Below are 26,269 nucleotides of genomic sequence, written 5' to 3'. Positions count from 1 at the left end.
AAAATCATTGTTCTTGCGAGTTCTAGGTAGTTTGTGGAATCAAACAACTTAGGTTTCGTGTAGAGTCTCTGATCCTTGCGAGGAATAGCCCTTGGATCATATTCTCTAGCCCTCGGTGTTGTGGAATCAGCATCAAACCGGTTACTCTCCATCAAATCGCTTTTGCCTAAGCTTCTAAGTCTTTGAGTCGGTGAGCCTTGTCTTGGTGGATTCCGAGGCTTGTATCATTGGTATCAGAGCTTAAACGCTCCTATCTTACCAGGTTATTTCGTTCCTTGTTTTGTTTTTGTTTTTATTTTAATTCAGTTTTAAAAATTCATACAAAAACCATAAAAAAATCTGTTTTCGTCTGTTTTATTGCTTGAATTTTATAAAATTGAAAAAAGAAATCATAAAAATTATTTTCATTCTGTTTTAGCTTATATAAAGTGTTAAAACCCATAAAAAAATTGTTGTTAATTTTCAAAATTCATGTGCTATTTCTGATTTGAATTCTGTTCCGATTTGTCTCAGTTTTTGCTATTTGGCTTGCTTAGTTCGGATATCTATTGATCTCTCGTGTTTTATCTTTGAATTTTGCAAGGTACTATGGGTGACGAAAATCCTATCACACTAGAGACCATCATGACTACGCTCACCACCATGAATGTCAACATGACAACCATGTCAACACGGCTCACCTAACTGGAGCAAATGAATCAGAATGCACCACCACTCGGCCAAGGAAGGAGCCTGCAACCTGAAGTTTGTGGAGGCAACTATGATCCTCATCAAGAAGAGGAACCACCAGACTTACAACCTCAACAGCACCACGTGGCCTTTGATCAACCCAATCGAAGAGCTCAAGGAGACCGAAACCGTGTTCGTGAAGATGAGAGAAACCTACCACCTGAAGTGAAGCTCACTGCACCTACCTTTGCAGGAAAAATTGATCCCTCAGCTTACTTGGAATGGGAAAAGAGGATGGAGCACCTCTTTGAGTATTATCACTACACAGAGCTAAAGAAGATAGCCCTAGCTGTTGCAAGTCTCACGGATCATGCACTACCATGGTGGGACAGAGAAGTAGCTGAGAAGAGGAGGCTTAGATACCAGCAAATCACACGCTGGCCTGACATGAAGTTTGAGCTTCGCAAAAGGTATGTACCACCTCATTACTACCGCAATTTACTAAAACAATTTCGTGCTTTGTTTCAGGGATCTAGGAGTGTAGAAGAGTATTATGAGGAATTTGAACTCATAAGAAGCCGTCTCGAGCTTGAGGAGACCGAGGAGTCTCTCATGTCCCAGTTTGTAGATGGTCTCCAAGATCATATACAACGCAAAGTGGAGACGCAGCCCTACCACTCCCTACAAGAAGTTCTACACCTCGCTATGCAACGTGAGCAACAAATCAAAAAGAAGGCAAATCCTCAGACTAAAGCCAAAGACACCTCGTGGAGCCAGCCACAACCCACAACGGTTCAAGCACCACCTCCACAAACTATAGAAAAAGGAAAATCAATTGTTGTTGATTCTCGTTTCAAATCAAATGTTCACCGTGCTGAACAAGGTATGTCCTCTAACCCTCAAAGATCACATGAAATAATTTGTTATAAATGCCAAGTTAGGGGACATGTGGCGAAAGAGTGCCCCAACAAGCGAGTCATGGTGATCACCACCGACGATTATGACACACAAGATGAAGTCGATCCAATGCAAGCCGATGCAACCACCATATATGCCGATGAAGGCGAGCTACTAGTCATACAAAGAGCACTCTCAGCCCAACAAACAACGAATGAGCCCGAACAAAGAGACAACTTGTTTCATTCTCGTTGCACGATCAAAGATAAGGTATGTCACTTGATTTTGGATAGTGGTTCATGCGCTAATATTGCTAGTGTTACTCTTATTGAGAAGCTAGGACTTGACACCACTAATCACCCGAAGCCGTATAAGCTTAAATGGCTTAATGATAAAGAGGAGATAAAGGTGTCAAAACAAGTCGAAGTACCATTCTCTATCGGACAATACCAAGATCAAGTCTTGTGTGACATTGCACCCATGCAAGCTGGGCTTGTTCAACTTGGTAGACCTTGGCAATATGATCGTGAGGTCCAACATAACGGGCGTACCAATCACTATTCGTTTTGTCTCAACAACTGCAAGTTTACTCTTGCTCCATTAGACCAAAAAGAAGTTCGTGCAATGCAAGCAAAATCAAAGGTATGTGCTAATACACGGTTTATTTGTTACGTCAATAAGTCCTATTTTCCTCTAATCACGGATATGACGCACTTGTCTTTGCCAAAAGACCCACTTTCAGATTTTGGAGCTAAAAAGGAGCAAATTATAACACCCCATGGTGTATCTATCACGGTGAACCACACGCCTACACTAGAGCTGAATGCTGCAAAAGGAGTCTACCACTCAATGTTGCTCCAAGATGAACCACCTGATGCACGAATCCGCCATCAAACAAAGCAATACCAAGGTAAGACTTTAGAGTCCCAAAACCGCATGAAAGCTAACTTGCTTTCTCTTGGTGCAGATAAAATAGTTTCAAGGTCGAAACTCATTCAAGGGGGAGGGGATGATGTAAGAACAGGAGCTGAATTATCGGCTGTAGCAGTGGCTGAAGTACTACGTGACAGACTTCTCGATGTACAACCTGACGAACTTCCCGATAGACTGCCTGAAGTACTTTTTGGAAAGAACCAGCTTGTACCAGTTAAGAAGAATTATCAACTCTTTCTGAATTAGGAGCTGACCGCTGGAACAAGAAGTGATGCGGACATTCAACGAGCCGAAAGATCAAATCGTTGGAATAAGACCATTGCACTCTTTTTCCCTTATCTAGGGTTCCCAATGGGTTTACCTAGAAAGGTTTTTAATGAGGCAACATCCTTCCACATACCTTTCTACACATATTCTATGGAAGATGATCAAATAAAGCCACCCTTGTTTCGAGCTAGTTCAAGACATGGTTCAGGGAGCCCTTCCGCAAGTCAATCATCACTCAAAATGGACCTTTCCATAAATGGCTCAAACCAAAGCATCCTTTGGCGTCCTGGAGAGCTGCTATATCACTTGGAGACTTCACCACACATCTTAGGACCACCCCACCTCACTTGATTAGGCGGATCAAGTTAAAGTGCAACTTTCCTTATTTGGATTTGTTTGTCTTTATAACACAACGGCTTTTCCTTATTCAATGATGCACCTATGTGAGACTCTCAAGACCATCCAGAAGCTTCCTAGAATGTATCAAGACGTCCCAATAAACCACAACTTTGGCCCCAAGTTATCAAGACTCAAGGTGCATCACAACTTTCCCAATTTGACCGATATTCTCATTCAATTCCCAAAGACCATAATTTTCATTAATTGTTGAGATTTTCTTTCTTTATTTTAGCATAAAGATACTGTATTTGAGCCTCTATATAAGCTCTATTACGTTTTACTTTTCAAGACACGCTTTTGATTAATAAGAAATTTCAGTTTGCTTCAACACTTTGTGTTCTGAATCAAATCATTGTTCTTGCGAGTTCTAGGTAGTTTGTGGAATCAAAAAACTTAGGTTTCGTGTGAGTCTCTGATCCTTGCGAGGAATAGCCCTTGGATCATATTCTCTAGCCCTCGGTGTTGTGGAATCAGCATCAAACTGGTTACTCTCCATCAAATCGCTTCCGCCTAAGCTTCTAAGTCTTTGAGTCTGTGAGCCTTGTCTTGGTGGATTCCGAGGCTTGTATCAAGAGTTCTTGATGTTTTTCTAAACTTCTAAAACTATGTGACTAATCATTATAATGCCAAAATTAAAATTTTGAGATCAAATAATGGTGGGGAGTATATAAGTCATGCATTTAAACAACATTTGACCAAACATGGGATTGTTCACCAAACAAGTTGTCCTTATATACCCCAACAAAATGTCTTAGCTGAAAGGAAGAATATACATCTCATAGAGGTCGCTCGATCTAAGATGTTCCACACAAATGTACCAAAGAAGTTCTGGGGAGATGTCGTTGTAACAGCATGCTACCTGCTCAATCGAACTCCAACAAAAATACTGAGTGATATCTCTCGATTTGAAGTACTTAACAAAATTAAATCGTCTATCAATCACTTATGTGTATTTGGATGTGTGTGTTATGTTTTAAAACCAGGTGAGCAGCGTGAAAAGCTTGAAGCTAAGAGTGTCAAAAGAATGTTTATTGGCTACTCGACTACTCAAAAGGGATATAACTATTATGAACCTGAAGCTAGGAGGGTTCTGGTCTCAAGAGATGTCAATTTATTTGAATCTAAGGGATTCTATGATACAAGTAATTGGGAGGACATGAAAGATCTTCCCTACTCTTCATCAGACAAAGGAGACAATCTCTGCATTCTTCTTGAAAGGCTTGGAGTTTCGAATAATCAACCTCAGCCTCTACAACATCATGGTTCGGTCGAGTCTGAGAGTGAACCGACAACATTGCATCAACTTTTTTCTCCTCTGGATGAAACCGATAATCCTCATAGTCAAGAAGTAAATGATTATGGTAAAGCTGAAGATGAACTGAACTCTCTAGATGAAGAACATGTATCCGGGGAGGATGATCTTGCTTCCGGAAAAGAAGAACCTCTTATAGAAAATTAAAAAAAATAATAATTTTAAAAGAAGAAGAAGAAGGTGAGATGATAAATAAGATGAGATGTTTCATAATATTCAAATATATTGTTCTTTATTTTTAACCAAACTTATTTAGAAGAAAGGTCTTGATCGCTTGTCCAATTTACAGAGGTTGAAATTTCTTTGATCGCTTGTCCAATTTGCAGATGTTGAAATTTCTTGATGGTTATCTCATGCATGAGAAGAGTTTACAAAATAGAAAGAAAAAAAAGAATATTTGGTTATTCTGTTAATTATATTTTTACTTTCAATTCATTTGAACAACTCACTCAATAATAAATATGTTAAACGACAAATAATATTTGGATGGATGCCATATACTAGGAAACTGATTTCCTGAAAACATTTGAAAACAAAAGCAGTCTATAGTGATTTTTGATTGGTATCAAGTATCAACAAATATTGCTGATATTTAATTTTCAATAATAGTCAACTTTGTAACAAGAAGATGAGATCTATGAACCAAAATTTACTAAGAGATTTAGCTTCAAAATTACGTTAGATATTACTATCATTTTTTTTTGTTGTCAATCTGATATTACTATCATTTGATGTCAAGTTTCATGTACACAATTATGGCATGTAGAGAATAAGAAGAAGATGATATGTCAAACTGATTAATGCTTAATCTTTCCGATTTAAGAATGTCCTGTAAATGTTGAAGTAGCCGACAACAAGAATTGAAAATCGGACAATTTAGGATAACGTAGAAAATATCATGTTCGGAATGGTAAAAGTTATATATTTAAACTTAATTTGAACCGATTCATGTAGGGGAGGAAAGAATGAACGTAGACATGCCTCAGTGAATCTTGGGTATGATCACTTTTGAATTATTGAAGTAAAAGAATAAAAGTGTTAGAAAGAATAAATTGGCATTATAATAAAGAATAAATTCTTAAGTGAATGTAGTAGTATATAGTTTTGTAACACTTTATTACTGTCCGCGTTATGGCTGCCCCATATGGCCCTTAAGACAATAGCTAGAAGAGAGCATACCCGGGGGAGTTTCATCTATAGTATATATATATTCTATTTTCTATTTTCTAAATGCCAATTTATCTCTAATTTTTTGTAAACCAAATAGTAGTTGGACATCATCTTACGGTGAAATTCCAAGTGACTTCTTGTTATTAATAAATATAAAAATCAAGCAGTACTACTGTATTGCCCATCCGCCAATGTACAATGCGCATGCAATTAAAGGAAAATGGTATATTGTATTTTTAAATTACGATACTTTCTTTCACAATATAATATGTTATTAAAATCACAAATTTTCTACTCATGGAAAATTAGCTTTAACAAAACATTGTAGGACACTACTAAACCAATTTTTTGGTTTAGTTTTACTAAATTGATGCTTAAAATATCTTTACGTGACAATGAAGCTCATTTTCTACCTAATCCGATGCGTAAAGATATTTTAAGCATCAATTAGTAAAATGAGTATGATAATTTTTTATAATGTTTTGTTGCTCCAAAAAAAGATTGTTATTTGCAAAATCTAGAAGAAACAAATAAAAGTTGAAAAGAGTAGTGGGAGGAAAACAAAGATACACACATAACATAGTACATAAGGTGGCGAAGCTTATGAAACTTTGTTTAATTACCTTTCCTAATTGTCGCATATGTTTTAATTTTATGTATAGATGATGCTTAAATATCTCTGTATATATATAGTTAATTTTTATCGTAATACAGTTGAATCCATCAGTGATTATATAAAAAAAAATAAACGAATTATCTAATATGTCTCTTGGTTTGTAGATTATACTTACGAAACCTCTTAATTTTAGATATTGAATTGATCTTTGAATTAACATATATTATATTATGATTAGTAATAAATGGTTTTGACATTTTCCCATAAATATAACAATAGGTATCAAACGTATATGAGGACAGTGTTCACTTTTTATTTCTTTACAAGATAACAAAAACGAAAACGGATAATATGAAAGATTTCGAAATCCATTGAGGTGCTAGACCACGAATGAAGGGCAGAATTGGAACAAATGGTTATTGGGGGGCAACAGAAGAGAATAATACCCTTCATCATCCTCTTCTCTTTTACCCACAATAATGCAATTGAGAATCACTTTAAGCCCTCGAGGACGCTCTTGTTATTTCCTTCCAAATTATTATCCTTCACGACTTTTTTCTCCTTCACATGAAACAGTTTCAACTTTTACGTTAATCGGTATCGGATGTCTACTTCACCATAATGTTTTAACGTAGATAGACTCTCTTAGAATGAGTTTGTAAAACCATCACAAGATTATAGAAAAAAAAAAAACATTGTGTCAGTGTCACAAACCCAATACGACTAGAAAATTATATTGCACCAGCATTCAAATTTATGATCTTGTCCCAAATTCTTGCCACCACACTAGTTCTCGATTTAATTTCTTTGATATTTAATTATTTTTACTATATCCTCATGTTGCAAAGAAAGTTGATGGAATCAGCATCTAAGTTTACATTCTCTTGTTAATGGTTATAAAAAGCCATGTTCCTCAAACTACAAAGTTCACCGCTTCTTTTGGCTTACCAGTCTTTTGTCTTCTCAGGTTCCATCCCTTCTTGTTAAACTCAACCTCATCCTTCATAAGTTATTACTTTTGAGTAAGTTGGCTAAACACTACTAGTAAACCTTTCAGGTGATTTTGAGAAATACGCTTAAGGAAAAAGATGAGTTGGAATGGAGGAGATTGGCTATGCGGTGCGTGTCAGCACCCAAACTTCAAAAAACGAGAGTCATGCCAAAAATGCGGATACCCCAAGTTTGGTGGGGTAGATGTGTCAACGTACTTGTATAACAGGACTGAAGTTATGGCTGGTGATTGGTATTGTGGTGCATTGAATTGTGGGAGCCACAATTATGCAAGCCGCACTAGTTGCTACCGATGTGGAATGATCAAAGTCGACTACACAGAACAGTACTACGGAGCTCAAATGGTTGCTTACGGGAATGATGGCGCGGCTTGTCCTCCCGGCTGGAAAACTGGCGATTGGGTTTGTCCCAGAGTCGGCTGTGGGGTTCACAACTACGCAAGCAGGGCAGAATGCTTCAAATGCAAGACAACAAGAGATTATGGTGCGTGAATTAATATTCACCTTCATCTAATTTAATTTGTAATGTTATTATGGATATTTCGTACTTTTGTATTTATATATATTGTTCTCTTTCTGACTCTAGGTGGCGTCTAGATGGACGAGAAAAGAGCTGATGAAGAATCACTTGTTTTAATTGTATACCTTACAACAAGTGTTAAAGTTTCTAACATGCATTGACGCCTTCTTACGCTGGCTTGAAATTTTTCGAAACTCGTGCAAATTAACGTTAAATTGCACATAATTGCAAACATATAATTAAGACGTCAATGAGGCTAGCTAAAAAAAAGTTCGGAAAAAAAATCGATACACGTAAATTATTGAAGATACGTTTTCTTTATATATTTATACCATCTCTAAAAAATGGCACACTACTTTTAGAAAGTTCAACGTATTTGAAAATACGGAAGTCAAATACTTCTCTATTGATCTACTATTTGTTTGTTTGTGTGTGTGTGTTTTTTTTTAGTCCTTTTTAAAAATGAATTAACCACCCAAGTGTCTCCCAAGTCTATACTTTCACAATACTGATACCTCCGGCAACTTGTGCCACGAAATAATACAACTATGAGCAGTTCCAACAACAAACAAAAATATAACTTGTCTTCACGTTTTTATTCTTTTGGGCGTACTTTATATTTATCTCATGTAACCATTTAGTAACTACAAATGACAGGTTACTACAACCTCTCTGAGGAAATTGTTTTCACACGCTAACGAACGTCTACAATTAGAGGCCGGCCATTAGGATTACACACTACAAGAAAACAGCCCATAGCCGACTACATTTTACGACTATTTTTCAGTCGCTAAATTTAGCGACTATTTGGTTACTCCGTTACGACTATTTTACGACTAAATAAATATGATCGTACAGTAGTCGCTAAATTGCGACAAAATTCAGCAGTTGTAAAAATAGTTGCCATTTAACGACTACGTTACGACTAATATGTAAAATTATAAACGCAGTTGTAACCTTGTCGTTATGTAGTCCCTCAGTTACGACTATCTAGGTAGACGCATACAAGTCACCAAATTAGGCGACTATATTACGACAATATCGGCGGGTCGTACAGGTTGTCGCTTAGTAGTCGTTATTTAGCGACTATTATGCGACACTTTCGGTGAGTCGTAACATAGTCGTATAATAGTCGTAACATGTCGGTATTAAAATTCACGTTTTCTTCGTTTGGGGGTTGGTGTACTTGTATTATGCGACTGAATTTTAATAGTCGCTTGGTAGTCGCCAAAATTGCCTATATATACGACCTTCACCACTTCTTCTCTCTTCACTCACCATTTCTTCTCTTCTCACTCATAAAAACACAAAAAAAAATCTTCCAAAATAAAAAAATATTCCAAAAAAATTTTAAAAAAAAATCTTCCAAAAAAAAAAAAATAAAAAAAAGATTTTATATATTCTTGTATAATATGGGAATTACAATTATAGTAATTCTCGAGAGTGGATGTATAAGAGGTTCGATGAAGTGACGGGCAATTTTTCGGCGGAGTTTACAACGGGGATGGAGCAATTCATGGAATTTGCAAATAGTCAATCTCTAGCACAGAATAATGGGGGTATGTTTCACTGTCCTTGTAGTCGTTGTAAGAACGATAAGTTTATGTCGGGAAAAAGAATTTGGAATCATCTTTTTAGCAATGGATTTATGCCTGATTATTATATTTGGTATAGACATGGGGAAGAAATCAATATGGATATAGAAACAAGTTATGTTGGTAGTGATCAAGAAGTGGGTAATGTAGTAGAAAATCCATATGTGGATATGGTGAATGATGCATTTCGTTATAATGTGGGTTTAGATGATAACTATCATGAGGGTAGTTCTCAAAATGTAGAAGAACCAATACGTAATCATTCAAAGAAATTCTACGACTTGTTAGAAGGCGCAAAAAATCCACTATACGATGGTTGCCATGAAGGTCACTCACAATTATCGTTAGCTGCTCGAATCATGCAAAATAAGGCGGAGTATAATATGAGTGAAAAGTTATTGGATTCGGTGTGCGAAATATTGAATGAGTATTTACCAGAAGGAAACCAGGCAACATGTTCACATTACGAGACGGAAAAATCAATGCGCAATTTAGGTCTCCCATATTATACAATTGATGTTTGTATTAACAATTGTATGATATTCTGGAAAGATGACGAAAAGGAAAAGACTTGTCTGTTTTGTGGTGCTCAAAGATGGAAGCCAAAGGATCCTCGACGTAGAACCAAAGTACCATACAGTCGTATGTGGTATCTACCTATTGCTGATAGATTGAAGAGGATGTACCAGCCACAAGACTGCGGCGGCGATGAGATGGCATGCTGAGCACAAATCTAAGGAGGGAGAAATGTGTCATACTTCAGATGCAGCGGAGTGGAAATATTTTCAAGAACAAAATCCTCGATTTGCAGAAGAACCCTGTAACGTTTATCTTGGATTATGCACTGATGGGTTCAATCCGTTTGGCGTGTCTCGTAATCATTCATTGTGGCCTGTGATCTTGACTCCATACAATCTACCCCCTGGTATGTGCATGAACGAAGAGTTCTTGTTTCTTACAATTTTGAATTCTGGGCCAAATCATCCGCGAGCTAGTCTAGATATCTTCCTCCAACCTTTGATTGAGGAGTTAAAAGAGTTGTGGTCTACTGGAGTCGATGCATACGATGTTTCCTTGAATGAAAATTTTAATCTAAAGGCAGCGCTAATGTGGACGATAAGTGACTTTCCAGCGTATGGCATGTTATCAGGATGGACAACCCATGGAAAATTGTCTTGTCCAGTTTGCATGGAAGATACAAAGTCGTTTTATCTCCCTAATGGAAGGAAGGTGTGTTGGTTTGATTGTCATCGGAGATTTCTTCCTCACGGTCATCCATTAAGGAGAAGAAAGACTTTCTAAAGGGAAAAGATGCTTTGAGAGAGTATCCACCTCAGTCGTTGACCGGTGAGCAAGTTTATTACGAGCGGTTGGCTGAAGTAAAACCACCAAAAACCAAGGACGTTGGTGGAAATGGTCATGAAAAGAAGACTGCTGGCTATGGGAAGCAACACAACTGGCATAAGTTAAGCATCTTATGGGAGCTGCCTTACTGGAGGGACCTCAATCTTCGACACAATATTGATGTGATGCATACAGAGAAGAACGTTTTGGATAACATCATGTATACTCTTATGAGTGTGAAGGGTAAATCAAAAGACAACATCATGTCAAGATTGGATATACAAAAATTCTGTTCTCGGCCACAACTACATATTGATAGTGATGGTAAAGCTCCTTTCCCACCCTACACTTTGACAGAAGAAGCGAGAACAAGTTTAATAGAATGTGTCAAACATTCGGTGAAATTTCCTGATGGCTATTCGTCAGACCTAGCTAGTTGTGTTGATATGGAAAATGGAAAGTTTTCAGGCATGCAGAGTCATGACTGCCATGTTTTTATGGAACGACTACTTCCATTTATCTTTGCAGAACTCCTAGACCGGAACGTCCACCTTGCATTATCAGGTATTAATTAATTTCATATATATACCTATATTTTTGAAGTCATTTAATAGTAAATATAAAGAAATTAACCCCAATAGTTTGCATTGTATATTGTAGGGCTTGGAGCATTTTTCCGGGACTTATGTGCGAGAACTTTGCATAAAAGTCGCATTCAAATTCTAAAACAGAACATAATTCAGATCCTATGCAATTTGGAAAAGATCTTTCCACCATCATTTTTCGACGTGATGGAGCATTTGCCTATACATCTCCCCTACGAAGCTGAATTAGGAAGCCCTGTCCAATATAGGTGGATGTATCCTTTTGTGAGATTTTTCAAAAAGTTGAAAGGAAAAGCGAAGAACAAAAGATATGCGGCTGGATCAATCGTTGAGTCATATATCAATGACGAGATTGCTTACTTCTCTGAGCACTAATTTGCCGATCATATAAAAACAAAATCAAGGTAAATTCTAAAATCAATCAAGGTAGATAAAACTGTTATCATTTATTTGAAAGTCATTTGCTTTTCTCATTTGGTCAGGCTAACACGATTTGATCAAGGTGAAGCCCATGAATATCATGTCCCTGGAGTACCTCCTATATTTACTCACATCGGCCGTCCAAGTGGAGAAATGAATGAAGTATGGCTATCTGAAAGGGACTATCAATGCGCACATGCATATGTTTTAAGAAATTGTGACTATTTTCAGCCAATTGAGAGGTATAATTAAGTTTATATACTTTATTATATATATAATCCACAAAAATTCTCATATATTTCTGTTGGTCTTGTATATATAGTATGTTCGAGGATTTTATTGGTGCAAAATATCCAGGACTTTCGGAAAAAGAACTCTCCACCGAAAGAGCTGACGAATATCATTTATGGGTTAAAGATTATGTATGTCTTTATTTAATCCTTATGTAAAATATTTTTATTATATATTATAAATAATTCTAATATAATATTGTGACTAATATGCAGGTTTCTTACTGGAACGCCACAAATCCATTTCCTACCTGGGTTCAAGAGATAGTGCATGGACCTTTGAACAAGGTCAAAACATGGCCAATGTATTTTACAAGAGGCTACTTATTTCATACACGTGATCATGGTGTTGGACGAAAGACTTGTAACTATGGAGTCTGTGTTAAAGGTGAAAATTACACTGATGCATCTGATGCAGCGGATTTCTACGGGACTTAAACTGATATCATAGAACTCGAGTATGAGGGGATGGTCAATTTGAGAATCACACTTTTTAAGTGTAAGTGGTATGACCCTGTTATGGGTAGAGGCACTCGAATGAGCAATGGTGGCGTTGTAGACGTTCTATCATCGAGAAAATATAATAAATACGAACCATTTATTCTAGGTACGTACATATATATATAGATATTATTTTTTAATGTCGATAATATATATTTGTGTTGATATTCCTAAACAGCCTCCCAGGCGCATCAAGTTTGCTATATTCCCTACCCATACACAAAGAAACCAAGGAAGGAATGGCTCAATGTTTTAAAAGTTAATCCAAGGGGAAACATTGCAGGAGAATATGAGAACAAAGAACCAACTCTTTTGCAAACAGAAAATGATGATGTTGTATTGGTGACAACTATTGAAGATCTGGTTTTCGATAATTTAGAAGAAATAAATGAACCAATAAATCTTGATTATGATGTCGAAGATGCAGAACCAGAAGATGAATTTCAATGTAATTTATCATCTTCAGACGATGAAGTAGATGAAGACGAAGATCCTCCTAACTAATTATGCTTGTGTAAAATATTTGTATCAATTTGGATAAGTATGCTTGTATCAAATATTATTAATAATTATGTTTCTATTAAAATAAATAATTATGTGTTTATATTAAATTGTAAATTATGATTAATTAGTTTCAAAATATTGAACTTTTAGTTTCAAAATATTAAACTTTTAGTTTAATTATGACTAATATTTAGTTTCTAAATATTAAAATTTTAGTTTAATTATTATGACTATTAGCGACTAATTAGCGACTAAATTAAGAAAATATGAATTAATTAATCTCAACCCAAATAAACCCGGGAAACCAAATTAATTTCCCTCTAAACCAAAATTATTTCCCCCTAAACCAAACAAATTTTGATTTCCCCCTTTACCTAAAACCTAATTTTTCCCCCAAACCCAAAACCAAAATCCCTAACTCCGAAACCTAAACCTAATCCTAAACTCTCCTCTTCTCTTCTCTTCGATAACTCCGAAACTCTCTCATCTTCGAAACTCTCCTCTTCCCGATTTCTCTTCTGAATCCCGATTTGCTTTCTCTTATCTGTCTGTCTTTCTCATCTGTCTCCCGATTCTCTTCTTCATGATGGCTCCAACGCAATCTGCGGCGAAGTCTGCAACTAAGGCTCCGACCAAAGCTCCTGTTAAGCGAGGAAGAAAGAGGAAGATGGACCGTAATTTCTTCCAAAGAACCGAAGGGTAGACCCCCATCAAAGAAGCGAGAAGACCAAACCCTCTACCGACACAATACAACTTTACGCCGGCAGCAGATTTGCCCCATCCTCAAACACCGCAAGAGCAAGACCACGTTTTCCCGAGACCCTCACCGTCAGAAACACCACAGATCCGCAACTATGCACCGCCACAGACTCTTTTCCGGACCTCGGTGAACCAACAACGTCAGACTCAACAGCCTCTTTCGTCAGAGGAGGTCCATAAAATCCGTGACAGTCTCCACCTGATCCTCCACCACAAGACGCTCCACCGTCTCCAGCTGATAACTCTCAAGCTCAGAGCCGGCCATCATCTCACGGTAACAACTACCATGAAGGCTCTGAGGCTTCAAATCCGGAGCTCCAGGAGGACACGATTGTCACTCTAAATGCCCTGCTTAGAGTTCCAAACCGTGAGAAGTTTACAACCGTCCTCTCCCCAACACCGATGCCAAACACGACCTGGTACTCAATCTTTGATGGTTCTTAATTGGTTCTGTTTTGTGCCTATATATATGTATAAGTACTCAATCTTTGACATCTGTTTTGTGTTGGACCTATATATATGTCTGTTTGATGTTTGTTCCTAATAGGTTTTGTCTTGCGTTGGTCGTATATACATAAGTATAAGTACTCAATCTGTTTTGACATCGTTGTGGTCTTGGTCCTCACGTCCACTTATCAGGTTCAAAGTCTTATCAACAAATCCATAACGAAATGGTTAGTAACTTTTATATACCCATAAATTTTGATTTTCTTTACATTTGGAGCTTTAAATGATGTCATAACCCTTGATTCTTTTGTAACATTGCAGGAAAAGGAATTGGGAAGACCGGTTAGTCTTGGTGAGGTTTTTATTAAGACACATACCAAGCCAGATGGTACTTATGTTGACAGGAAGGCAGAGCAAATCTCTCTCAATTATGAGAAGAACTTGCAGTAGAAGTTGTCCGACCTTGGGGAACATACTTCACAGCCTCCATAGCTCACAGCAGATGATTACACAAACATCTTTATTCAGGTAGATATCACTTTTCACAACCCACATTGAATTATCTTTTGATTTCTACAACCTCTTTAACGTTTGTTTTTCTCTTTTTTTCTTGTAGTCTACTCAGAAAGATTCACGAGGAAACCTGTATGGAGTTGGAAGTCTTAAGCATACTCTTCAACCTCTTCTCAATGGCTTGGCAAACCAACAACAAGAGTCTGCAATGTTTCAGTCATTGCAAGAGCAAATGAGGGAAACTCAACGTCAAATCGAAGAGCAGGCTGCTTATAATTCTCGCCGTGATGCAGAGGTTGCTGCTCGTGATGCAGAGCTTGCTGCCCGTGAAGCACTACATTTCCAAGCTGTGGCTGAGCAGAAGGACAAGTTAGAGCATTTGTCCTTAGTCGAGAAGTACCTGCGCAAAACTGACCCTGCCTTTATAGAGTTTATGAAGACTCAATCAGCTGAAGCAACCACAGAGCCACTCTCAACCACACTCCCTGCAACAGCTCCACCTTCAAATCCGGTTCCTTAACAGTGATGCTTTGTAGGTTAACTTCTCACCTACAATTTCATAGACCTAACTAATTAGCTTGTCTCTTTTGTTGAACTTCTCTCTTTTGTTGAACTTTTCTCTTTGTTGAGACACATGTATACTTGGTATGCATTTGTCTCTTTTGGTTTGTATATTTGTCTTGTGAGAAACTTGGTCTTTTTGTTTGTATTATAAATCATGGTTAATATGATTTTATTGCCTTAATCTTGTTTTTGTTCTAATATGACTTTATTGCCTTAATATTGGTTTCATAATATTTTGAGAAACAGGTACCAATTTCAATTTAAAACATTTATAAATTTGTTTTCCACAAAAAATTAGTCGCTAAACAAATTAAAATTACATTACTAATTTGTTTAGAATAGTAGCCAAATAGTCGTAAATCAATAAGCATGTTACGACTACGTTACGACTACAAGCAAAATTACTGTATATCATGATTAGTCGTAAATCCGTCGTAAGCGAGTCTTCAAATGTTACGACTACACTACGACTCCTTTACAACTGCCAATATAACTGCTGGTTAATCGTAACTCTGTCATATCGTAGTCGTAATTATTTACGACTCTGTTACGACTATTTTTACGAGTACGGAATTTTGTCGTACAATAGTCGTTAAATAACGACTATTTTTACGACTAATTCTTTTACCGACTAAGGATTTACGACTACACGTTTTAGTCGTAACTGACTCGTAAACAGCAAATTAGCGACTACTTAACGACTCTAACTGTAGTCGGGAATGGACTGTTTTCTTGTAGTGACATACTTAAGTTTCGGAAACAATATACTAGACACAACATATAAGAGGTTGGACCGTCTTGTTAGGGACAAGCTCCTTTCTCGGCAACACAAGAAATGTTTTCCCTATCTTATGCCCCTTTGGCTGATATTCTTTCTTTTTGTTTTGGTCAAACCCCCTTTGGCTGATCAAGATGAGCTAATCGAGCCAAAATAAAGTTTTTCCTTTGTGTTTACTTCTTTGGCGAAGAAAAAATTCGAGGAGCTGAACAAGTTGTAACTGATTACAATTCTTCATTATTTTTAGTGAAATTTACTTTTATATCGAAAATAAAATAACTACAACCGTTTGTCCGAGAAATTCGTGTGAGTTACGAAAGCGTTTGATGTTTATTCCCTTTAATAATTTACTTTTTGAGTAACAGTACCGAAGAAGGGACACTCTCAAACGAATACCATGTCACCATTTTCAGATGTTTCAAGATAACACGTGTCTTGCCTTTTTTAGTATGACATGCCTACACTAGATAAAAAAACCAAGTTAGACGTCGTTTGTAGTCTCGGTGAGGTTGGAATTTATATTCGCAACCCCTACAAGCTGCAATATCTATTTGTCTCTCCCTCTTCCACTTTAGTAATTAAAGTTTATATCAACTGAGAAGAAGATACTGCTGCAATCTTATACTATATTATTAACCTCGGGTTCAACTAAATCAGCGATCAGTCTTCAACCCCCACTAGCTCAAACAAAGTACACCCTCTTCCTCCTGAAAGATCTTTTTCCATTTCACCTCAACAGATTTAAAAACAAAACAAAATTCACTTTTCTAATTAATTATGCCATGCATACAAAGTTTTTACTAGACAAAAAGAAGCCAATGTCATGGTCACACTACTTTATAGATAAACCTTGTTAAAAAATATTATTAAAAGAGATTTTTTGTATGACAAAATAGTTTCTGAAAAACTATATATAGACTTCAATTATACACAATTTTTTTTAGTTTATAACAAATTAATAGAGAAACACAAATATTTTTCGATATGCAGTTAAAGAATATCCAACGAGTATAAAAGTTGTAATCACACAGAGAACCAATACACTCCAAAATTTATTACAACGAGTATAAAAGTTGTAATCACACAAAGAACCAATAAAAGTTGTATTGGTTCGAAATCTTATATAATTATTTAATTAAAATACAAGTATTTTTAACTTTACCAATTTTGGATGAGTTTACCTTATTCAAACTTTTTTAAAAAAACCTCATCCAAATATTCAAATTTTTTTGGATAAGTTTTGATATCTATCCAGTTCATGTTCTTAATTGTCGGTAAACAAATAACAAAATGCTTATGCGTCTAGATATTGTGTCTAATTCACTAAACTAACTGCACCTAATCTCCTGCTTTATACTAGCCTTGGGCATTTGAGTTCTCAAACCCGTTCGGGTTCGGGTTTTCAGATTTTCGGGTTTAGACATATAGAACCCGTTCAGGTTTTTTATACTTTCGGGTTCGGGTTCGGGTTCGGGTAATACATGTTGGGGTTCGGCTAATTCGGGTATACCCGAACTCGATCAAACCATGAACAGAAAAAAAAAACTAATTTTTATTTTTTTATAAATTTTAGAAAACTTGTATATATATAAATATTTAACATTTCTTCTTAGAACAGTGAAACTAAAGTGGCAAAATGGTTAAAGATACACCTTTAAATGTTCAAGGTTATGGATTCAAATCCCCTAGAATACATATTTTTATATTTAATTCGGGTGGGGATTCGGGTTCGGGTAATACCCGAACCCGATCGGATATCCGAACCTTAGAAGTATTGAACCCGATCGGGTTTTATACAAAACCATCTACTTCGAGTCGAGTTTGGATTCGGGGTTTTGGATCCAAATAATATGCCCAGGCCTATTATTTAAACTTGGTAAAACCGCTTAGAAAGGTGTCTGCATAATAGGTCCGGATAATATTATTCTTTAAATTTGGTAAACCGCTTCTTCGCGCCTCGTAATATTGTCGTAATATTGCTGGCGGTAAATTAGAGAGAAAGCGAGTGGTCATAACACCACCAATTCACAATTCACCCTTTTTGATATTTAGTACTTCTTCCGTTTCATAATATAGGATGTTTAGAAGATTATTTTGGTTTCATAATATAGGATGTTTCCAATTTTCTATGCAACTTTTAGATTAATTTTATATTTTCTATTATGCAGTTTTGGGTATGATTGGTTAAATTTTTTAAAAGTAATTTTTTCTTAATATGTGTGTTTCTACTAAAACATCCTATATATTAAAACGGAGAGAGTATTAAATATAAAATTATTAATTTTGGGCTTATCTTGGGCTTCTAACTAAAAACCAATTGGCCATTAGTAGATTGACCCTAACCCTTTATATATTAATGATAGTCCCTTTAAACTTCAGATGTGGGAATTGGATTGTATCCAACAATCTCCCCTTCAATCCAAGGACCACGCCTCCTCGAGATGACAACTCCATCTCGAACCGATCCCACTTGGACCGATAATAAACCTCTTCTTGGGCCCCATTACTCGAGTTAACAAGAGGCATGTCCTTATCCACTTTTCTAGGTCCACCAGAATTTTTAACCTTGGGCTCTGATACCATATTAATTTTGTGCTTATCTTGGGCTTCTAACTAAAAACCAATTGGCCATTAGTAGATTGACCCTAACCCTTTATATATTAATGATAGTCCCTTTAAACTTCAGATGTGGGAATTGGATTGTATCCAATAAAAATGCAGACTTTTTTACAAGAAATAAAAATCCCAAATGTCGCTGAACATTAATCCATCGAATTTTTATTCTCATTTAACTTACTTTCTTGAGTTATACAAATATTTATTTTATCGGGTAACTCAAAGTTGTTTCATAATATATTACAAGGCGCATATTTGTACAACTCAAAAATGTATTACGAGGCGCATATTTGTAACAATTTTTATTCTCATTAACTTATTTTTTAACGTAGATACAAACAACTTTATACAAATACTAGCAATTGATCCGCACTACACGCGGAAATTAGATGAGGGGTTTTTTCGGTTGTTTTATTACTTTGTTGTTGGTTATATATTGTTCTTCTTTACGTCTGGTTATGTTGTTCGTATGTTTTCCTTTGATTTTTTGTTGGATTATTTTTTTTTCTATATGTTTTTTTAGCTAGCATAATGTAGTCAATTTTAAAATTTTTAATAAATTTAAATTATCATAATTATTTTTGTTTTCAAAACATATAAAATTAGAAGTTAAGTTTGTATAGTAATAATTGTTGTTTTGCTTTAGTCATTAGTCGTGCTTAATTAAAAAAAAATTTTATTTTGTTATTGGATTGTTATTTGGTTTTATTATATATGGTCGTAGATAATCTTTTAATTATTTTATTATTTTGTTAGTAACTTGTGTGAGTAATTTTTTGTCAATATTTTTGTATTTGTAGTAATGAGTTAGTGGTTTTTTAAAAAATTTGTAGCAGGTATATTTATTTTAATAATTCAAAGTGGGTGTATAAGTTGTGATTAGTTTTTTATTTTTTAGTTGAGTTAGAATTGGGTTGTTTTGGATGTTTCTTATCTAGTGGGTTTTTGTAAGATAGCCTTAAAACGTTGGGGTCTAATGGGTCATTTTTAAAAATTTAAACAAATTGGTAAAGTAGTTAACGTGAGGGGGAGTCGCATGTGGGTTGACATTAGTGTCTGCTGCATCTTAGATCTCGCCAGCTACCGATGACTGCGAACCAATTTGGAGTAAATCCAGTTTTATAATCCATTTTTGTTTCCGAGTGAAGAACATAATCCAGTTTGGAACTCTGATTTCGATTCTTTTTATATCACCAATTGTATCGTTGCAATTTCCTGACTGTTGCGTGTTTGATCGGCTGCTTATGTTCTCGATTCCGATTTGTTGCTGGAAATGCTGGTCTAATTATTTTTCTTGGGCGATGTATGTTATTTGATGTGTTAATTGTGAGTTGCCAAATATAATTGTGAGTTGATTCTCTTTTTGCGTAAGTGACGTAGTAAATTGTAAATGATTTTCTTTCCATCTTAGATCAAGTTTTTTTTTCTTAGTGTTTTAGCTATCTTATCCTTAATCCGTTTTGCATCACCAAATTTTTTTTTTGTTTAAACAACTTTGATCGGCCTCTGTTTTTCTTTGTTTGTAGCCCAGCTTATCCTTCCAAAGATTGCCTTTCATGTTCTTGCCTGTCCCTAACATTATAATTCCATTAAGGTAAATATTTTTTCGAAATATATGTCTCCTGCTGTTTGTAATTGTATAAATTTTGTACTTTAGTTGTTTGCTTGTAAATTTTCTACAATTACAATGATGTTGTGTTCCACATATCTATCTCTGAGGTTTATGTCGTTGAGGTTCTTATATCTATTAATTGCCGGTAATGGTTTTATGGCGAGCATACCTATATTGATGTTGTTGTCAATTTGATTGTCTGGGGGTGCTGTTGGAATGTGTTGTTATGCTTCGCGAGCTAGTGTTATCTTATTTTGTTTGAATTTAAGTTTCTTTTTTATACTTTTATTTATGTTTGTTTTTTGTGTTCTGTATATATTCGTTTCTATGTATTGGTAATCAATATGAAAAAGAAATAGATATGCTTTTATTCGAGTTGTTGGAAATGATTTGCTCATGATAACATTGGTAAACCTTATAGTGTAAACGAACAGGATGAATTTGATCATTTGTTTGTAGTGGTAGCAGTGGTCACAACTATTTTCTATGTCATTGATGCTACAGTTGATTGTTGGTTGAAATGTGGCCAATGTAGCGTAGTATCTTAGTAGCTTTTGTACTTTGACTCTGTGTAATGTCCTCTTGATATTTTTTCAGCATTGATCACCCTTTGCTTTGTTTTCCTTCCAGCCTAGCTTATCCAACCACTTCTTTCCTTCTACTATATCGCCCCTGCATAATTTTACAATTCCATAAAGGTAGATATCATCTTTGTAATTACCTTCTGCTGCCTTTTTCAACTCCAAGCCTGCTTCTGTGTTGTTCTTGTGAAAATACTCTTGTATTCCTTTGATGTAGTGTGCCTTCACATTTCCACTTGCTATGCATTTCTCCACGAGGTCTTGGTATTTGGTAATTGCTGCTAGTGGATTCATAGCTAGTGGCCTTAGGTTAATTTTCTTGTATACACTGTTGTCTTGTGCTGCTTTTGTTAGTTGTGGTGATGCTTGCATAACATGTCTGACAGTTTACATAAACATTTAATTTATTAATCAAAAAAAAAAGTTAAATAGGCTAACCCATCTCTATACTACACAAAAAAATATATATATACAAATTACAATTGAAATTCGTTGTCTTATTTTTTTACTAATTTATTTATAATATGATGTATTCAAATTCAACAAAGTGTGCAAAAGTTTAATCTTTGCTTTTTATTTGATAAAAATGTTTTTTTAAGTGCAAACAAATTCAAATATAAAAAGAAGGATATTTAATGCAACACTAAAACTATATCTTTGTTAAAATACTGTTAAAATATTAATATTATGATTTTAAACATATTAACAAAAGAAGAATAATATATTATTCAAATATAGAATATGTTAACAATAATTAATAATATAAATAGAATAGCAAATTCTTTAACAAAATGATGATATAGAGTAGACTATGAAATAAAATAAAAAGATTACTTAACATTTTATTTAAGAGAATTTTTAAGTAAACTTTTTCTTAATGAACCAGTCATAAAAAATGTAGAATTACGGGCAGTATCATCCAAACTAAGATCCAAAAACAATAAAAGAGAAGATTTTGGACAAAATCAACTTTTCTTAAAAAGATCAAAATCTAGGAAAATGCATATAATTATTGAAAACACAAAGTCTGACAATCTAGAAAAAAAAAAAGGAAAACTAATTCATTCCCTTGATAAGCTCACCGATGAAAAAACCTCACACAAGGCTCATCTGGTTTGATTTGTTGCTTCTGAGCTATAGATGGTTTGGGTTGATGCTTCCAAGCAAGAACTTGGCATTTCCCTTAAGCCAAAAAGTGTTAAGAGTGGACACAGACTTTGTTGGTAACTTCTCAGCTTCAGCAGCTGCTTTCAGTTTCAGGGAAGACGGAGCTAAAGCTAGTAAACTTGAGTGCATGATGAATGAAATTGCTTTCTCACCTCAGTAACCAAACCTGTTCCTATGGGTCACCCATAGATCTTGTCCTTCCCCGAGTGGCGATTCTTTTTCTCCAGATCTGTTGATGCAAGTTGCAACGTTGTTCACCTTTGGTCACATGCCATAGATGTCGGTTTGCGAGTTGCTCTCCGACTTCAACCTCTCTCTGTGCCTCTTCGACAATCAATTCTCCTTGCAAATTTTGATAACCCCTTCCGACAAGGCATCCCACCGTCGTCGAGAACAATATTTGGCGAGGCTACTGTTCCTCTATTTCAACCAGTTATCTCTAACAATATGTCGATTCTACAAGTTGTTAGAAGAGCCCCATCCCAGCTGCGGGTGAGATCAACTTTACTTTCCCGGAAAGCTCCTCCGGTGCCCTTTCTCGGCTCTCCGGTTAACCGTCGGATCCGATGTTTTGTTTCTAAGATTATTGGTCGAATAGGGGAAGAAACCCTAATTTTAATGGGCCAGCTTCTGTTTTCCTGGCCTTTGGACCAGAGTTCAGTTTTTGTTGTGCTAGTGGGCCTGAAGAGCCAAAAAAGACATCTAATGAATAGAGACCATCTTTTGTTCTTATGGTTTTTGGACCAGTGTGTTGTCCAATTGTATTTAGATCAATTGAAAAGAGACTCATACTTTGATTCAATCGTATCTAAAAACATGACGTATCAACATTGGTCTCACGTTTATTGTTGTAGTTTCAACACACATTCAATAGATAACTGTCCCTACTTCCTCTTCATAAGAAGAGAGGATTATTCATTGATAATTCCTCTTTTGAGAGATGATTGTGTCGTGGACCTCTATTCAAAGATGTTAGATAGAGGCCGCGGGTGGGACATTAGTGTTCACAGTCCAGCATTGAGAAACCGAGTCTTTTCTAGACTGTTTGAAGGTCGGTCTGGAACTCCCGGCGCTGGTGTATGGCAATTGAAGAGAGCCCCTCTAGTACACACCAACTTATCTAAGTATAAGGTTGGTCACTCCTTAATTAAGGATCTTGTTTCTTCTTTTCTCCGATTGTGTCTTTTGCAAGGCCTAGTAAAGGCAATTGAAGCTTTGTGCAATACAACACCTTCTCCAAGTGTCCTTTCAGGTTCTTGGTTTTCAAGACTGACTATGTGGCAGTGGTCGGTCATCCTTCACCACGAGTGGCCTCACTTTGTGTGGCAACTCTTTACCTTCAGGACTTGTTGTTCTCGTTGTTTATCTTGTCACTTTTATGGTTTCAAGTCAAGCTTTAAAGCTTGTTTAATGTACGTCTTAAGATTGTTGTTTGTAGTTTATTTTGTCCTCCTGTGTAAGATTATTGGTGTATTTGGCTCCTCTTCAAAGGACGCTTGTAAACCTTTAATCTAATATAATGGAGTGTTTGATGGAAAAAAAAAAACACCAAACCTGTTCCTAGCTCAACTCCCCACTGGTAAAACGAATTGATACCCCACACAAAGCCTTGAACTGCAATTATGTTCATAGATTGCCAGCAACTAAAAACAAAACATATACAAAAATGTCAGCTTTTTAGCAATGACCCTCTAATCTCAATTTTAAGACCATACTGATAAACCTGAAATAAAGACAGACTTGGCCAACATGTAAGCAGTCAATTCTGGAAGTAGAAGGCTAAGAGAAGGTTATTATTAAAATATGCAGTCTATAGCTTAGACAAAGCAAACCTACAACTTAGACAATAATAATCTGCAATTTAATTAAACAAAACCTGCAACTTAGACAACAAAAAAAACCTAAAAGACTATACGACATAATAAAATAAATGGTTCAAGAACCGAAACAACCAAAAGAATTCAAACTCATAAAAAAAAATTAACACATAAAACATTTCATATTCTTGAGCACATAATTTTCTGAAATTTGACTAACCCCATTCATCTTGTTTCTACTTCAAACGTGTCACTATCATTGGACCCTATGAACTGTTGCGAATTGTTTTTGTTATTGCATTCAACTTACTCCGAATAAATTGGAAACCATATGTAGATTTAGTCCCCTACTAACACATAAGAAGCTCTGCTTTTAGTATTATACAAAAGACACATAGAGTTTGAGAAGAATGCATACTGTTCACTCACATCAACGGATGCAAATTCACACAAAAACCGAAAACCTATTAGAACATTCTTAAACTTTTGATACCTCAACCTAGAAGAACTTTTATTAAGAACTAAAGCTACTTGCACAAAAGAACCAAAAAAATCAAATCAAATATATATGAGTTATACCTAATTCGTAACTCTAAACATTGAAATCAAAACACGATGATAATAAGAAATAAGTCATATATGGATAATCAAGCCCTATCAATCAAAACGAACAATTTTTTTTTTTTACAATATGGTGGTGCAGTATTCAAGATCTTGTGCTAGATATAAAACAATTCCCCTTTATAGACAACAGTTGGAGCCTTTTCTCCATATTCAAATACAATGACCGGAAGGTCGACTTGAGCTGTTCTAATGTATACTCCCAGAAATTAGGCTGTCATCTCACTACAGGCTATGAGAAAAAAATTTAGATCTACCATTTAATAGAAGACAACTCATCATGTGATGATTATGTTGATTGTTGGACATCATCTTCTCCAAAACTCTCAACGGTGCACGAACAGGATTGCGGCACATGAACATGATTGTTGATTGTTGATTGTGTTTCTTTGAGGTCAGCGAATGAAACAACAGAGGTATTCATATTAGTCAGAAAAAAAGTAGAAGACAAAGTATAATTTGAGCATCATGAAGTTGCAAGTGGTAGCTTTATATAAGACTGCGACTTACCTCAATTGACGTAATGAGTAGTGGGCTAAGCATTAGATGAGAGAGCTTTGAACGACACCCGCTACAATGAAAATTGAAGAGACGGCAGCCTAAGGGTCTCGAGGAGTGGAGAAAGGGTTGCACATACGAAGAGGGCGAGTAGGAGAAAAGGTTGTTCATAGGACATCTAACAAATTTGGGTTCGATATGGGCTTTAAAGTGTTAATGGGTAAGTGTTTTTAACTGCTTTATGGGTAAGTTTTAAAAATAGGCCCTAAAAAATTAAATCAGAAGTTGCTGACGTGGCTGCATCAAAAGTGAGAAAAAGTCAACTTTATATATATAGATTTATTTTATACTTTGGGTATTCATAAAGTTGTTTGTATTCTACGTTAGTTTAACATATTTTACATAGAAGTGTGATTTTTACACAAGAAGTACGAAATTATAAACAAAAAAAAAAAATACTAATGCACATAATCTTACTAGTTTGTTGAGCATAGTAATAAATAACGATGAAAGTGTAGTAATTTAAGGAGATGAAATAAAGATAATATTTTGTTGTTATTATTGTAAATTATTTTATTTAACAACTTAGAAAGGTGTCTGCAATGGTGGTTGCAAACTTACGTTGTAGTTTATCTTCTCTACACAGAGAAGTTGAAGCTTTAGTTTTAGCAGTAAAGTGTATGATTGACGCTAATAACAGAAATGTAATAAATTTATTGATTATTTATTGATTATTTATTGATTATTTATTGATTAATTAATTATAAACATTTTATCAATTACAAAGGTAAGGCTTTTTCGGTCATTTTCCCACAGATTTATATATACATACATAGGTAATGTAATCAATAAATTTGTGTGTGTGTGTGTGAATGATTTTTTTTAGTTTATTTGGACGAACTTAAGAACAAAAAACATGAATTTATTTTTCTCTTATTTTTTGTAGTGAGAATGTCAAAGTAGATTTCCTAGTATGAAAAATTTGTACCAAACGGTATTATGTTACATTTGTAAACAATTTCCCACCAAATTTTATTTCTGTGAACTAATCTATTAAAGTTGTTAAAAAGAAAAAAATATTTTCTAGTAATTATGAGATTTGAAATTTGTTTGATAAGTAATCAATTGAATAACTAACAATAGATTTTCAATTTTACAAATACGAAATTCAACAATATATCAAATAAATATATTGTTATAAATATTAAAGAATGAGAACAAATTATCCCAAATCATTGGTCTAT

General features: G+C 35.3%; 1 protein-coding gene, 1 long non-coding RNA gene and 1 pseudogene across 2 annotated transcripts; 2 read left to right on the top strand and 1 right to left on the bottom strand.

Annotated features, from left to right (window-relative positions):
• Positions 1-7,187: 7,187 nt before the first annotated feature.
• On the top strand, positions 7,188-7,979 carry LOC104787067 (RNA-binding protein csdA-like). The gene is made up of 3 exons (XM_010512570.3): positions 7,188-7,230; positions 7,321-7,757; positions 7,860-7,979. The coding sequence occupies exons 2-3, from the start codon at positions 7,352-7,354 to the stop codon at positions 7,868-7,870; spliced, it is 417 nt and encodes a 138-aa protein (XP_010510872.2). The 5' UTR covers positions 7,188-7,230; positions 7,321-7,351; the 3' UTR covers positions 7,871-7,979.
• A 1,891-nt stretch (positions 7,980-9,870) lies between these two features.
• On the top strand, positions 9,871-11,307 carry LOC147944100 (uncharacterized; annotated as a pseudogene).
• A 13,218-nt stretch (positions 11,308-24,525) lies between these two features.
• On the bottom strand, positions 24,526-25,164 carry LOC147944099 (uncharacterized). The gene is made up of 2 exons (XR_015557244.1): positions 25,038-25,164; positions 24,526-24,914 (listed from the first exon to the last, which is right to left on the bottom strand). It is a non-coding gene; the product is annotated as an uncharacterized LOC147944099 (long non-coding RNA).
• Positions 25,165-26,269: the final 1,105 nt, after the last annotated feature.

Source organism: Camelina sativa, chromosome 5 (genome assembly GCF_030686135.1).
Source record: "Camelina sativa cultivar CO46 ecotype springtype chromosome 5, ASM3068613v1".
NCBI classification, from domain to species: Eukaryota; Viridiplantae; Streptophyta; class Magnoliopsida; order Brassicales; family Brassicaceae; genus Camelina; species Camelina sativa.
This window is presented reverse-complemented; position numbering and strand designations above follow the sequence as displayed.

Coding starts and splice junctions, on each gene's coding strand:
- LOC104787067 (XM_010512570.3), top strand. CDS start 7,352: ATGAGTTGGAATGGAGGAGATTGGCTATGCGGTGCGTGTCAGCACCCA.